The 13,257-nt window shown below is 38.0% G+C and overlaps 1 protein-coding gene across 6 annotated transcripts in view; it reads left to right on the forward strand.

The window, feature by feature from the left end:
* The first annotated feature begins 575 nt into the window (after nt 1–575).
* The window catches only part of ABCC9 (ATP binding cassette subfamily C member 9), a 72,924-nt gene continuing 60,242 nt past the window's right edge, over nt 576–13,257 (forward strand). For 5 of the 6 annotated variants that reach the window (XM_055808216.1, XM_055808217.1, XM_055808218.1 and 2 more), the window contains exons 1-7: nt 576–656; nt 5,603–5,677; nt 7,226–7,388; nt 9,759–9,900; nt 10,269–10,390; nt 11,401–11,567; nt 12,256–12,498. In XM_055808216.1, coding sequence (XP_055664191.1) covers nt 7,244–7,388; nt 9,759–9,900; nt 10,269–10,390; nt 11,401–11,567; nt 12,256–12,498 — 819 coding nt within the window. In that variant the 5' untranslated portion in view covers nt 576–656; nt 5,603–5,677; nt 7,226–7,243. Of the gene's footprint in view, nt 657–5,430; nt 5,678–7,225; nt 7,389–9,758; nt 9,901–10,268; nt 10,391–11,400; nt 11,568–12,255; nt 12,499–13,257 lie in introns of those variants that run through there. The other variant, XM_027790507.2, reaches the window with a different exon arrangement.

A 13,257-nucleotide genomic window follows, 5' to 3' on the forward strand; every position in this document is an offset into this window, starting at 1 on the left:
CTTAGCAGAACTCTTTGCAAACAATGCATAGGCTATAGATCACATCGATTGCGATAGGTCCAGTGCTTTTAAGTAGACAAGAAGAACAAACTAGTGGGTTTATGCCTAGAAAGGAAAAAGATGCAGACAACTAACCTAAAATCTGTAGCAAAACTCAGTTAGGCTGTCCATTGTGCTTATCCAAACCTATAATTTATAGTTTGTTCTTAATTAAAATTTCATCTGTGAAATTCAAAAGAAAGAAAAATTCTTACGTTTGTAATGACTTAATTATTCAGAAGAACTGACTACTTTTGTAAAACTCTTGAGTACTTTCTCCATCCTGCATCTGTATGCATACACATATCTATATGTATATATATACACATATATACGCATATATGGGCATATAATGCATATTATATGTAAGACAAAAAAAATAGAACTGAGACCTGATTATGCTCTGTTAGCTGATATTTTAATTAGGAAGTACAGCTATTAATTTATATTTTTACATATATATATATATATATATATAGGCAACAGAACTACTGAAATAAATATTTTTTAAAATATTCTTATTTCCTTAAAACAAGGTCCACCTGAGGAGTGTATTTATACTCTTCTTTATAGTCATAAGTGTCTTGCAGAGCATGCCGAATGGACTGATAATCCAGGTAAGGTGAAACTCTTGAATATGAAGACTTTTAAGTCCACTTTAAAAGACCCTGAGGTAATTAAAATGTCTTTAACTAGAATTCTTACAGTTCTGCACTCAGTGAGGATGTTCTTACAATTTTTATGGAAACTTAAATTATTTCCCATTTTCCCATTGTCTTCTTCACAATTGCTTATGGAAAAATATATCTCACAAATTGGCTTAGTGCCCTGAGAATCCCCATTTATGCTTGTTAAAATGAGGTTTTTAAGTGTTTAGGTTCAATGGCACATCATAGTCATGTTGACAACTTTATCCTGTTTTTTTCTTCTTCACAGTGAATATTTATTCCTGAATCTCTTTTGTATTGTTTTCTGCTTATTGTATTATGACTATGGCTGCACACCTTAGCCCAGAACCAGAAAGTCTCAACTTGCCGGTGATAGGGATTTTATCATGAAAATTTAAATCCTTAAAGAACACAAGTTTTTTTAGCTATTTCATTGCAGGGTGAACTGCTGTTCAGATAGTTCACATCCTCATAAAAGTAAACCAACAGGGAATCAGATTACCAAATGATGTAAAGGAGAGCTGAAACTTGCCTTCCACTGGCACCATCATGGGCTCGTCCTCCTGATTATTCTTTCCATTCCCCTCCTCTATGAAGTTTTGCTTGTGGCTTCAGCTTGTAGCTGACAGCTCCACAAAGGCCATTTTCCAAAGCAGAAAGAAAAACCACCTCTGAAAATTTCTGACCAGTTTTAGAGTTTGTAAAGACTGAAGTTAAAGTGAGCAATTTGTGAATAACTTGGAAAGACAACGGCCTTCCAGCCTACAAGCATTCAAAGAAAGCAGTTTTACCTGGTACTTGGCATCCCTATTGAGGTGCCGGTACCCTCAGCGCATGCTTGTTATCAGATGATGTTTACCACATCACTGCATTTCCCTTCAATGGGGGAAATTTAACCTGAAATGATAGGTTAAACCTAGTATGCTTCATAACATTATTATAAAGTATAACATTCCTGCTATAATTCATAGTGAAGCAAAAATATTGTGATGTACTCACTTTGGTATAATCGCCCTAGCATAATCTGGTGGCCTATTATATTCAACAGAAAGGGAAATTATGTCTGTGACATCCACTGTTTGTAACGACTATGAATAACACTGTCTTCTTAAATGAATATATGAGGATCTCAGAGTTATTTTGAAAGGCTGGTACTACCTGATAAAAAATAGTGGTCGATAACTTCAGATGACCAACAAATTTCAAAACCAGTTGGTACCCTTTCATCTGTTCTCTCATGAATATTCATGTTTGGGTTATGCATTTTATTGTTTCAATGTGGCAGTTGGACTGCTCCCATTTATTGCAGACATTGCTGTTAGCTAGACAAAGCCATCTGCCTGTAATGAAGCCTTCAGCTCCGAAGTCTCCAACCTGAACATGAACTTAGAGAAGAGGCATTGGCAATCCATCTGAGAAGAAGAGACCCTTGCTTCCCAGTGACTGTCCCTTCCTTTGGGACCCATAGATATGAATTTGCTAAGAAACTAGTGGACATTTCTCTGCTGTTAGGCCCTATGGCTCACGGGTCCTTAGGATAGTCCTGCAGGAGCTAACTTCAAAATTGAAGTATGGCAACTGCAAGAACTCAGCACCCGTGTCAAGCTTGGTGTGAGCAAGGCTTCTTATCTTCTAGTTGTATTATCTTAATACAATTTTCAGTTAGCTCTGTATTCTGACTTGCTTAGGGCTAATTCACAGATCTTCAGCATGGCTATTCATTGCGGGGTTAGACTGTTTGGAGTGGTCAGCATTCTGTATTTGGCAATGATCAACAACTGGTGCTTGGGAAAAATACAAAAAGTCTTTGGTGTATTTAGTTACGTACTTGCACAGTGCTCAGCACCGAGTGAAACAAACAGCACTTCCTCACATAGGCAAGATACCTCTGTTCACCTCTGCACATACCTAGTTCTGACTGAAGCCCAGGAATGGCTTCCTGGAAGAGCTAAAGCCAAAGGAAGAATAGCTTAATCATTATTAAGGGAACCAAATCTGGTCAGTGATCAGCCATCAAAGTGCTCCATCTTCCTCTCCAGCTGCAGTTTTTGACAAGTTACAACAGCAAGCACAACTGCAATTCTTCATGGTTTTTTTCCTAAATTTATTGTTCTTCCATTTCACATTTTCATTTCGTAAAATGAAATCTCACGGTTTTACAGAAGAGGAAGGAATAGTGCCTTTTCACTCTGCCTTTCATTGCTTATTGGCAGTCAAGATCTTCCAAACTGTCTTCATCTACAGGCTCATCTTTTTGAGTAAAAGTTTTCAAAAGCGGGATTCAGTAGAAGTCAGTATAGTGGAGGCCTTTTAAAACTCTTCAATTCTTTTAGAATTCTTAAAGATCTCTTTAGCCTTAACTCCCAATACTGAAATACTGTTTGAAAATGCAATTTAGACTTTCAAATTAGTCTGAAGTTTTTGAACATGCTACTGGCACTGTTTGCAGCCTTAAGAATGTGTCGATCTGTATCTAGATCAACACATCTGTTAAGAATGTTAATCTGTTAAGATTCTTAAGAATCTGTTGATCTGAACTTTGCAAGCATGAGATCTGAGCGTGGGCATGAGGAAACTTGCCTTTATATTAATCAAATTTTCCTTTGAAGAAGACTGAAGGTTACACTGTCCCTTGGATGAGCCATTGCATTTGGAAACCTGTCATGGTCCAACTCCTGTTAACTTTGGTGGAGCTGTGCAAGCTTTGTTGTAAAACACCGCATACTGTCCAGAGAAATCAGGGATTTGTTCTTCTGCCTTAGGGGCTTTTCTTTCTGACCTTCTCTGGAAATGAGCACAGCTTGTTAAACCTTGAAGCCAATGAAAATGGGCTTCTGGAGGCACACCCTGATGCGGCAGAAAGTAATGACTAATTTCAGCTTCGTATGAAATGGGAGTCTCACTTGCATTGATGGTAAATGCAAAGCATCCTCCCTTACATGTCAGTAAAATTTCATCCAATATATTTCCCCTATCCATGAAACTTGAGCAAAGAAGTAGAAACTACATGCCACGCTTTATGCCTGGGGTGATGGACCTGTGCATCAGTGCATTTCCAGAGCCTCCTATGTAAATTTTCCAAAAAACTGAGCAAGATCCAGTGGTTTGAGTCACACAGGCAAAACTAGAGGGTATACCGGATCTGCCTTCTCCGCCAGGAATGGATAAGAAGGGAATGATGGAGTGGTTTCTCACTCCCCGTGAGGCACACGGGAGATAAAATAATTTCTTAGAGCTCTAATGTACTGCAGTGTATTTTGATACGCCACGCTGATACAAAGAGCTACTAGCAGCCTGTCTGTGTAAACACCAGAAATCATCTGTGGAAGTTGGCAACATCAACAGGTGCAGAACATGAGTCCTCCACTTGCACTCAGTTTGTTTCCAGCACAGTGGTGATGGACAAGTGGATGGAAGAAAGGAAGGGAGGGAAGAAGGAAGGATCACTGTACTGTACTGTACTGTACTGTACTAGATGTGTGTCCTGAAGTGGGTGCTGCCAAAAAGAGAAGTTGTACCTGGTGAGCATTTTATGAAGCGAAATCATAAGCTGCATTGGGTCAGCACAGCATCGTGACACTGAGAAGAATGTTTTGGTAGATTTTAAGCCTGTGAAGGTTTAATGAAGATGGTCACTGGGTGTGCTGATTAATGATGAAGTGTTTTCTGACTTAAAAACATGGGAATTTATTGTCAATTACGCTATCTCATTTCATTGGAAATGCAATCTTTTTTATTTTCTGGTAGTTTGTTTTTTTTTTACAAACTAACCAAATTAGGCTCTTTGATTTTCTCTCTCATGCTAAGAGAAGACAATTAAATTCTACTTCTTTTTTTAAATGAACCTGTAACAAAAGTCTTGTGAATACACTACCTGTACCTAGTCTTGAAAATTATCATCAGTACGATGGGTACTGTCTTTATTTAATTTTTTTTCATTTTATTTTTTATTATTAATTTATTTTACGTAATGATTTTTAAAAATATATTTATTTAATTAATAGGTAATTAATGATAGGACTTTCTTTTTTTTTTTTGGATAGGACTAGATTTTTTCCTCAGTCCTGCCAACATGCAAAGCACAGTTCGTTTTAAGAGTGTTATTGGACATACTCCATCACAGAACTAGGCACAGCACAGATTCTTGTGAACATTCAGGTGTGATTCTTGAAAGATGCAGCTTCCCTGAGAGCTTTTAGGGAATATTGTTTGAGGTGTAATAAGAAACCTTTACAAACTGATGGTAGGTCCTAGCTAACAGGTAACAGCCTCCATGCAGTTAATAATCCTTTCTTCCACAGGAACATCTGCTGCCTATGTTCCATTTCCCTTCCAGAAAAGTGGAAGAAAAACAACAGTTCCCTTAGCTTCTTTTGGACATGGTTTTAATCCTTTCTCCCAGATTTATTTTTGAGCAGAAGCCAAAAGCTACACTGGAAGTCAATGATTCAGAGCTCATTTGAACCCAGGACCCTCCTGCCTTTCAGTACCAATCCAACCACTAGACCACAATAGCATCTTTATGTTGTCTCAGAAAAGAGTTCTCTTTGTGGGAAAGGGAGGAAAATTCCCAAAGAACTCCCTTGGACTTTTGACCTTCGATAAAAATGAGGAAACAACACTTCTGATTTTCAAGAGATTATCATTACCGTTATGTTTCTCTTAAAGGAGACATGTCAAGCTTTTAAGAGTTCAAACCAGACAATTGCCATGTAGTTTTTTGAAAAGTTTTGAAAATGTATTTTTTTGGCTAATAACTCCTCAGTCTATTCAGACAGAATTCACATTAACACAATGTTTCTTTTGTGTTGCTAGTCATATGCATTTATGACTATATTTTTATATAAAAATAAAATGATAGAATGGTAGTGGTCATATCACTCTATTCATTATAGAGAATGGGCCGAACTCTCCATCGGGGTGTGTTCTACTGAAGATTGAGTGGGTTGCCCGTCAGCTTTTGCACCACAGTAAGTACATGCATGCATTTTTGCAGGCTGTGGTCCATCGTATGACTGAGTTATGCTTAACTTCTGGCAAATCTCAGACTGTAAATTGCTGATATGTTTGGAAAAGGGACTGCATTTATCATATTCTTTACAATGAAACGCCTTTACAAATTTCACTGATGTATTTCAGTATGGATTATACTTTTCAGATCCAGCAAAAAGTTAGTTAAAAGCAAAAAGAGGATTTAACAGAGGTTCAAAGTACCTCTTTGAACTCTGTATTCTTTTGAAGATCAGTATGTTTATGCTTTCTCTAAGGCTGTACTTGTGTAGTTTATGCTTACCTTGTTGAAACAACTAGGCTCACAGAACTAATCTGAACTATTTGAGGACAGAAGGAAAACCTTTTCCTCCCCATTCAATTAACTTTGTTGTAAAAAACTGTGTTTGTGCATTTTTTTGCACATCTCTGTTTTTCTGATTTGGCAAAACTCATTAATACCAATGTTGTTGCAGAAAGACACATTCACCAAAGTATACATACACTTTGCTGAATTAGAGGTATTCTTTCCATTTTACTATGTAAAATTTGGAAAAAAAAAGATGTGAGAAAATGAGTTTACACAACCTATTCTACAGGAGTATGTTACTGCTTATAAGTCTCAGGCAAAAAAATCAGCAAGGAAACATTTTGGTTGCAATCTTGTTTCATGTTCTTATAAAGAAAAATTAAAAAATAAATGATGTAGAAGTTGATAAAAGCCAGAAGCTGGCCATTACTCTGTATCATACTATGGGCTACACTCTGCAAGCACGAATGCATGAGCTTATCTTGGTACAAAGATAATCTCATAAGAAATCATGGAAATAAGAGAACTGCTTAGATGAGGCTAAGCTCATGCGTAAGGATTTGCAGAATCAAGCATAAATGCTGAATTACTGCCTATGCCATCTTCAATACAACCTACTTTGATTAAGAGTTTGGCAATTATATGTAATGACTAGTGTGTGTGACCATTGTTCTATGGGACAATGAAGAAATACAAAATACCAGCAAATGCAAAGCTGCCAAATCACAGATAGCAAAGGTTCAGAGCTTGCACTGAGAACATGGTGCAACAAATTGTATGAACAGAGATGTTGCACAAAGAATGTTGGCACATCAAAGAAGCAGTAACACACAGGAGTCAGCTTATGTGCATTTGAGTTTTCTAATGAGAAATGAAAATGATTATTTTTCAACACTTGTTCTTCATACAGACGCAAATACAGAGCATTTGCAGCATAATATTAAAGTATATAATGAACACTACAAGACATAGCATAGTGTAATTAATAACTGGTACTTACAAATAGTACATATAAATAAATATAAATAATATTATTTTAATATAAACACAGCCTTCATTCTAATGTGCTTATATTTGATGAAGCCCAGAAGAATTTTCAAAGGACAACTGAATTATTCTCTATGGGTTGTTCAGTGTGCTCCTTCTGTATCTGTTTATTTATTTTATGTTTAGCTAAAGGGAATGATAGCAGTCAACTATTTTTTCTTTCTTGTAATAGTCAGACCTTCTGGAAGCAATGAGGCTCGCATTTTGTGGTAATGACAATGCTTCAGCCTATAACATCAGTGCTGGTGTCCTCAGAAATGTCTGCTTTGTGGATGCCCTCAACCTGGTTCCCCATGTCTTCTTGTTATTTATCACCTTCCCAATTTTGTTCATCGGTAAGTTATTAAATGGAGCTGTACAATCCTACAAACATTTGAGCATGTATTTATACTCAGCCATGTTTATATGTGCTTGGAGGCCTGTGATGCAAACCATTGGAGCCTTTGCATTTATTAATTTTTAAAAAGAAAAGGCAGAATGGCTTGACCCAGAGATTGTGAGCCAACCTGCTTGAAATATTTGGTATTTTAGATACGAATCTGAACTAAGCAGCATGAAAGGATGGATAATAACCAGAGAAATCGGATCCAAATGCTTTGAAATGTCTCTCTGGAGAGGTTTTCTTCAGATTTGAAACTGGCAACTTGCATCCTTTGCTATTATTAGATACTAGAAGTCTTAGGGCAGTGGGTCTGAATTCCCTTCAAGTTATGTGAATTTCAGAGAATATCCAAAATGTGCAATTGGATCTAAGGCTAGGAGAAGCATACGAAACTTTAAAAACTTTTAAAAGAAGTAAATACTTCTTTTGCCAACATATGTACACAGAAGTAGAACAGAACAAATAATTTTTTTCCACAGAAATGAAAATAAGAAACGATAAATCTCTCTTGAAGAACTTAGGACAGTGGAGTGGCTCTGACTTCTATATTCTTGTAAAGACCCCCATCTAAACTAGTACTCTAATGACACCTTTTCTCTATAGTTGTCTCTTTATCCCAGTTATTTGCAGTGATGAAACAAATACAATTTAATACTTTTTCAGAGCTGTCAAACAGTGGCTTTCTAACTCATCGTAGGAGGTAGAGAGACTTGAATAACCATCAAAAGACAATAAGTATTAATAAAAATGAATATTCTCCTTACAACTTAATGAAAAATGGCATGTCAGTTCTTCCATGTTACCATCTTGGTGCTGCACATACACGCAGTAATACATTTCTTCCATGGTGAAAATTTGAATTTGGGACTATATTCAACCTAGAGATTTGATGACTTCCCTTAAGCAAAAAGACTCTGAAATGATGGAATAATAGGCTACAGGAACCTGTAGGCTAAGACACTCAGTACATGGCAATCAAAGGTATAACAAGATTCAGTTGCTGAAAACTAACTAAATGAAAACCAGCTTGGGAGAGACAAAGATTGGAGCAAGGTCAAAGAAAGCTGCATTAGATTAGGAAAATCTTGGGAAACTATGGAAAATGGTTGAGGTGGATATGGAGAAGAGAGAATATTTTGTTCCTGCAGTACTTTGCATATTAAACATGGATGAAATGGTGAAATCCTGACAGTTTCCAGGAATGAATAAACCTGGGCTCTGGCTTATGTGTTTCTGAGTCACCTGATGAGCCTCTAGGCACGATGAGATGCTACATCCTTGCATATGAAAAGCATATCTTGGAATTTAAACTCAGTTGGTTTTGATTTCTTTTGTTTTGTTTCTTTACTTCCCTGAAACGTACTGTTCTTGGGATTCTCTATGGGCTTCTGGAAGCCTGTCAGGGAATTCCAGGAGCTGCCTTACAGTAAGAAGGACATGTACAGCCATTTGGGCTGACTGACTCAGGGCAGCCCTGGACCAGGGTGGGAAGGGACAGAGGACAAAGCAACACGCAGGACAAGACTCGCCATCATGAGAAGTTAATCCCTGGTCAGTCCCCAGCTACCCCCAGCCCTGTCCCATCACTCAGATCCCTGGTGTCCCGCTTCGTTCTGGGTTGCTGGCCTCAGACAGGATTTTGTCTGAAAAGAACAGGTGCTATCTGAGGTGATGACGTGAAAATAGGCTTCAAGATTAATTTGGTGATTAAATCAGCTGAGCCCAGCTGTGAACTTTAATGTGCCAGGAATGCACTAGGCAAGGAGGCAGGGCTGTGCCTGAGAAGCAGAGACTGGGAAATCACTGTCCAGCATCCCCTGAGACAGTGCTCCCAGCCAGGCCTGAAACAGAGACAATAAATGTTATTTGTTTGAAGTAAATGTGTCTCTTTGAGGCCTCCTTGGAGGATGCAACTTTTATATCAGCTAGAAACTTTATCCAGTCTTGCCTGTGACTGGGAAAGACATGACGATGCCATCACTTCACATCTGTCAGTCTGTTGTGTGAGGGTGAGACTGACATATTTCTTCTGGTTTTTTTTCATCTTTGCTCTTGGCCAGGGACCTCTTCTCCTCAATTGTGCAATTGGAGGAGGCCTGTTGTCCCATTGTCTACAGGGTTAGATCAAAATTATGGGGTGCTGCATGGCAACCCAGACACTCCTGGGTCATCATGTTAGTAACAACACCCCCATAGTCTTGTAGGGGTTTGTATTGATTGTATACTGTTAAGTGTGACTTATGGATTAGGATGGGGAATTGATAACCAGACCAATCACTGGCTGGCTGTGCGATAACCTTCCTCTTTCACTATTATTTCCCAGGCTGGGGAAGCCAAAGCTCCAAAGTCCAGATTCACCACAATACATGGCTGCACTTCCCTGGACACAACCTGCGGTGGATCTTGACATTCACCCTCCTGTTTGTACATGTGTGTGAAATAGCAGAGGGCATAGTTTCTGACACGTAAGTGATGGTGTTTGGTGGGTAGCCAAGCTAATTGCCTTCATTAATATATAGTGTTAATGTGTGATGGGCTGGCTAGTAGGGCGTAAGGAGGTTTTTTTCCCCAAAAAAGCTGGGGCATCATTTCATGAACTGTCCGGATTTTAATGGGATGAAGATGAAACAATTGTTCTTAGCACTTCGATGTTTTCCCCTCAAGCTATAATGCAAGTAAACATTGGCAACAGTTCAAGCATTTGTATGAAAAAAACTTTTTGTCTCTAGGAATGTCGGTTTGTCCTCTCAAATAGATTAGCAGAACACCTAGGAATGTAACAGTGGTGAAAAAAGACACCAAATACACTAATTTATACCTTATTTCTTTTCAGGCAAATGAAATCTCGCCATCTGCATCTCTTTCTACCAGCTATCATGGGATTTGTGGCTGCCACTGTATCCATAGTTTATTACCACAATATTGAAACATCCAACTTTCCAAAGTTACTGTTGGGTAAGTCTAAGTCTGATATTTATGTACTCTTACAAAACCGAGAAGCTTAGCCGAAGTCAGCTTGCATAGATTGAAGAAGATGGTGAAATGTGTGAAAATGTTAAGAAAGAGAGAAGTAATTCTCTGCTTTTTGAGCTAGTAGTATTGTAGGAGTTATTGCACTTTTTACAAGGTACCTACTGAAAACTGCTTTCAAAAATTATGACAAAAGGAAAAGCATTGTATACCTATTGTATTTCTAGCATGAGCTTTTGGGTATTTTTTAATGCTGCTCATTCTTTTGAGGCAAATCTTGTCTTCAGTCAAAAAGACTATTTTAAAAAGCCACCTTTAATAGCAATCTGATCACAAACCATCCTGTGCAGATGGCTGTTGTTTCTCAGCATCCTTTGCAATTGATTCTGAGATTACCCAGTCTACTGTCTCTGTCAGGGGATGGCTAGAAGAATTTGACTAGAAATTGCAGGATAATGTTTCATACAAGTATACTGTCCAAATCACCTGTAACTCAACAACCTGGATGAGACATTGACAGATACAAGGCAGGATGCAGGAAAATACTAAACTATACCAACTTTTTTTTCAAAATGATTATATTTCCATATGCTCACCTGGGATGCACCCTGCTTTTTCAAAGAGACAATATGATATTTGTCAAGTTAAGTTAATTTTTGTTCATTTTAATAACAAAGTTACCCTTCAGATTACCTTCTAGTGGACTCTTTGTAATTGTGTGAAGACCCACCATTGTGGATCTCTTTAAAGGCAAGTGGCCCAGGAAGAAAAAGAGTGACTTGGGGAAAGGAGGTGCAAAGCAAATTCTGTGAACCTGATTCCCTAACTTTGGCTGACATCACACATCGCCAGCCTGCAGGCTGGTGCTATAGAGGACCACTGTGCCTGCATTGCACTAAACCATGGAGTATTTCTGTCTGAGAGCTAAAACTTCTGCAGCACTGGTACTATATTTTAATTTTTTTTTTAATTATGCATGTGCACCTGTTTTACAGCTCTCTTTCTTTACTGGATAATGGCCTTTGTCACCAAAACGATTAAGCTTGTAAGATACTGCCAGGATGGTGTACCTTTTTCTCAGTTGCGTTTCTGCATCACTGGAATTATGGTCATTCTGTATGGGCTGCTGATGGCTGTGGAGATCAACGTCATTCGAGTTAGGGTATGTGGTTTATTTATCAGAATCTGAAAAAATATCAGTAGTACCTTGGGGGAATGAAAATGGATATTTAGTCCCAGTAACTCTGGCTTGTGCCAAGTTCAGTCCCAAGGTTAGCTTAGCCATATATGTCTGGTTAATTCTATAGAAATCAGTGGGACCTGGCATCTCTTTAAAATGTATGTCCTTGATGTGTACCCTGGACTTGGTATGTATGTGTGCCAGTGTATATGTATACACACAGAGAGTGCATACATTTTTGTATAGATAGATACACATACATATTTGTGCAGGTAAGGGTGTATGTGTGTGTCTGTGTAACCTATATAGTATCTGCTATGTTAATGCAGATAAACTATATATGTAGGGAAAGTATAAGTTAACATATGTTCTTACCCATGATAATTTAACATGTAAGTATGTCCCAAGAATTATTTTTTGTTGTTCAGATAGAGATAACTGGTAGGTTACAGAGCTGTGTCCACGTCCCGTATTGCTCAGTTTCTTGACAGTTGTGTTGTCAAAATAGAAATGCTCCTATTTACATGCAAAAATATATTTAAATGCAATGTATAATTACCTTTAAATGCAAATTGTATTATTATTGTATTGTATTATACATAATTTTTACTAAAAATTACCATTAATAATAAAATTCCTGAGCACATGCTGTCTATTTTCCTCTCTCCAGAGGTATGTTTTTTTCATGAACCCTCAGAAAGTAAAGCCACCAGAGGATCTACAGGATCTGGGGGTGAGGTTTCTGCAGCCCTTTGTCAATTTGCTGTCAAAGGCAACTTACTGGTGGATGAATACTCTTATTATATCTGCTCACAAGAAACCTGTGGATCTGAAGGCGATTGGAAAGCTTCCAATTGCAATGAGAGCACTGACAAATTACGTTTGTCTCAAAGAAGCATATGAGGAACAAAAGGTAACTACAGATGTTCATGTCACTGTTTGGCCTTAGAAACTATAGTGTCGCTTTGAATTTTTTCTGCTTCTACAAAAGCCTAGTTTTAGGAATGTTTAACTTAGCACTGTCTGTTCCAAGGTGAAACTTGTCTTAGGAAGTTGCAATCTAATGGTTACTGGTTTTAAGTGAGAGAAGGGAGAGTTGCCAGCTCGAGAGCAACTGGAAACTAAACCCATAACACTGATCACTTGCTCGATCTCATTTTACAAGTGAAAGCTTTGTTTGAAACTCTGTTACTTATGACAGCATGTTAAATTAGAAGACATTCTGTCCATAGTTCCAGCTGGAATAACTCATCTTCACTTTTTTCTCCAGAAAGAGAAATAGCCAAAACCATACATCCAGAATAGCCAAAAAATCGGTGTCTTAACAGTGTTCTAGTCACCAGTCCATAAGGGCAGCTATGAAGGAAATTAACTCCATCCCAGCCAGACACAGTACAGAAAACATAGTTGGGCAAACTCATTGCATAGAGCAGGAGTTTCCAGAGAAACTTCTGGATGTATCTAGGCAAAACTGTGGTGTTTCATTTGTGCTTAAAGCTGGTGGTTTCTGCCAAAAAAAAGAAAGATTTTGTTTTGCAGAAAGGAGGAAGGATTCAAGTGCCTGCCTGTCTGATTTGTATGTACATGCCGATTCTCAAGCATAAACAGAGGCATTCATACAGGCATTCAGAGGCCACTTTGGAAAATGTAGCATGTAGGAAAAAAGCATATA

The sequence above is a fragment of the Falco peregrinus genome, chromosome 6 (assembly GCF_023634155.1).
Source record: "Falco peregrinus isolate bFalPer1 chromosome 6, bFalPer1.pri, whole genome shotgun sequence".
Taxonomy (NCBI): Eukaryota; Metazoa; Chordata; class Aves; order Falconiformes; family Falconidae; genus Falco; species Falco peregrinus.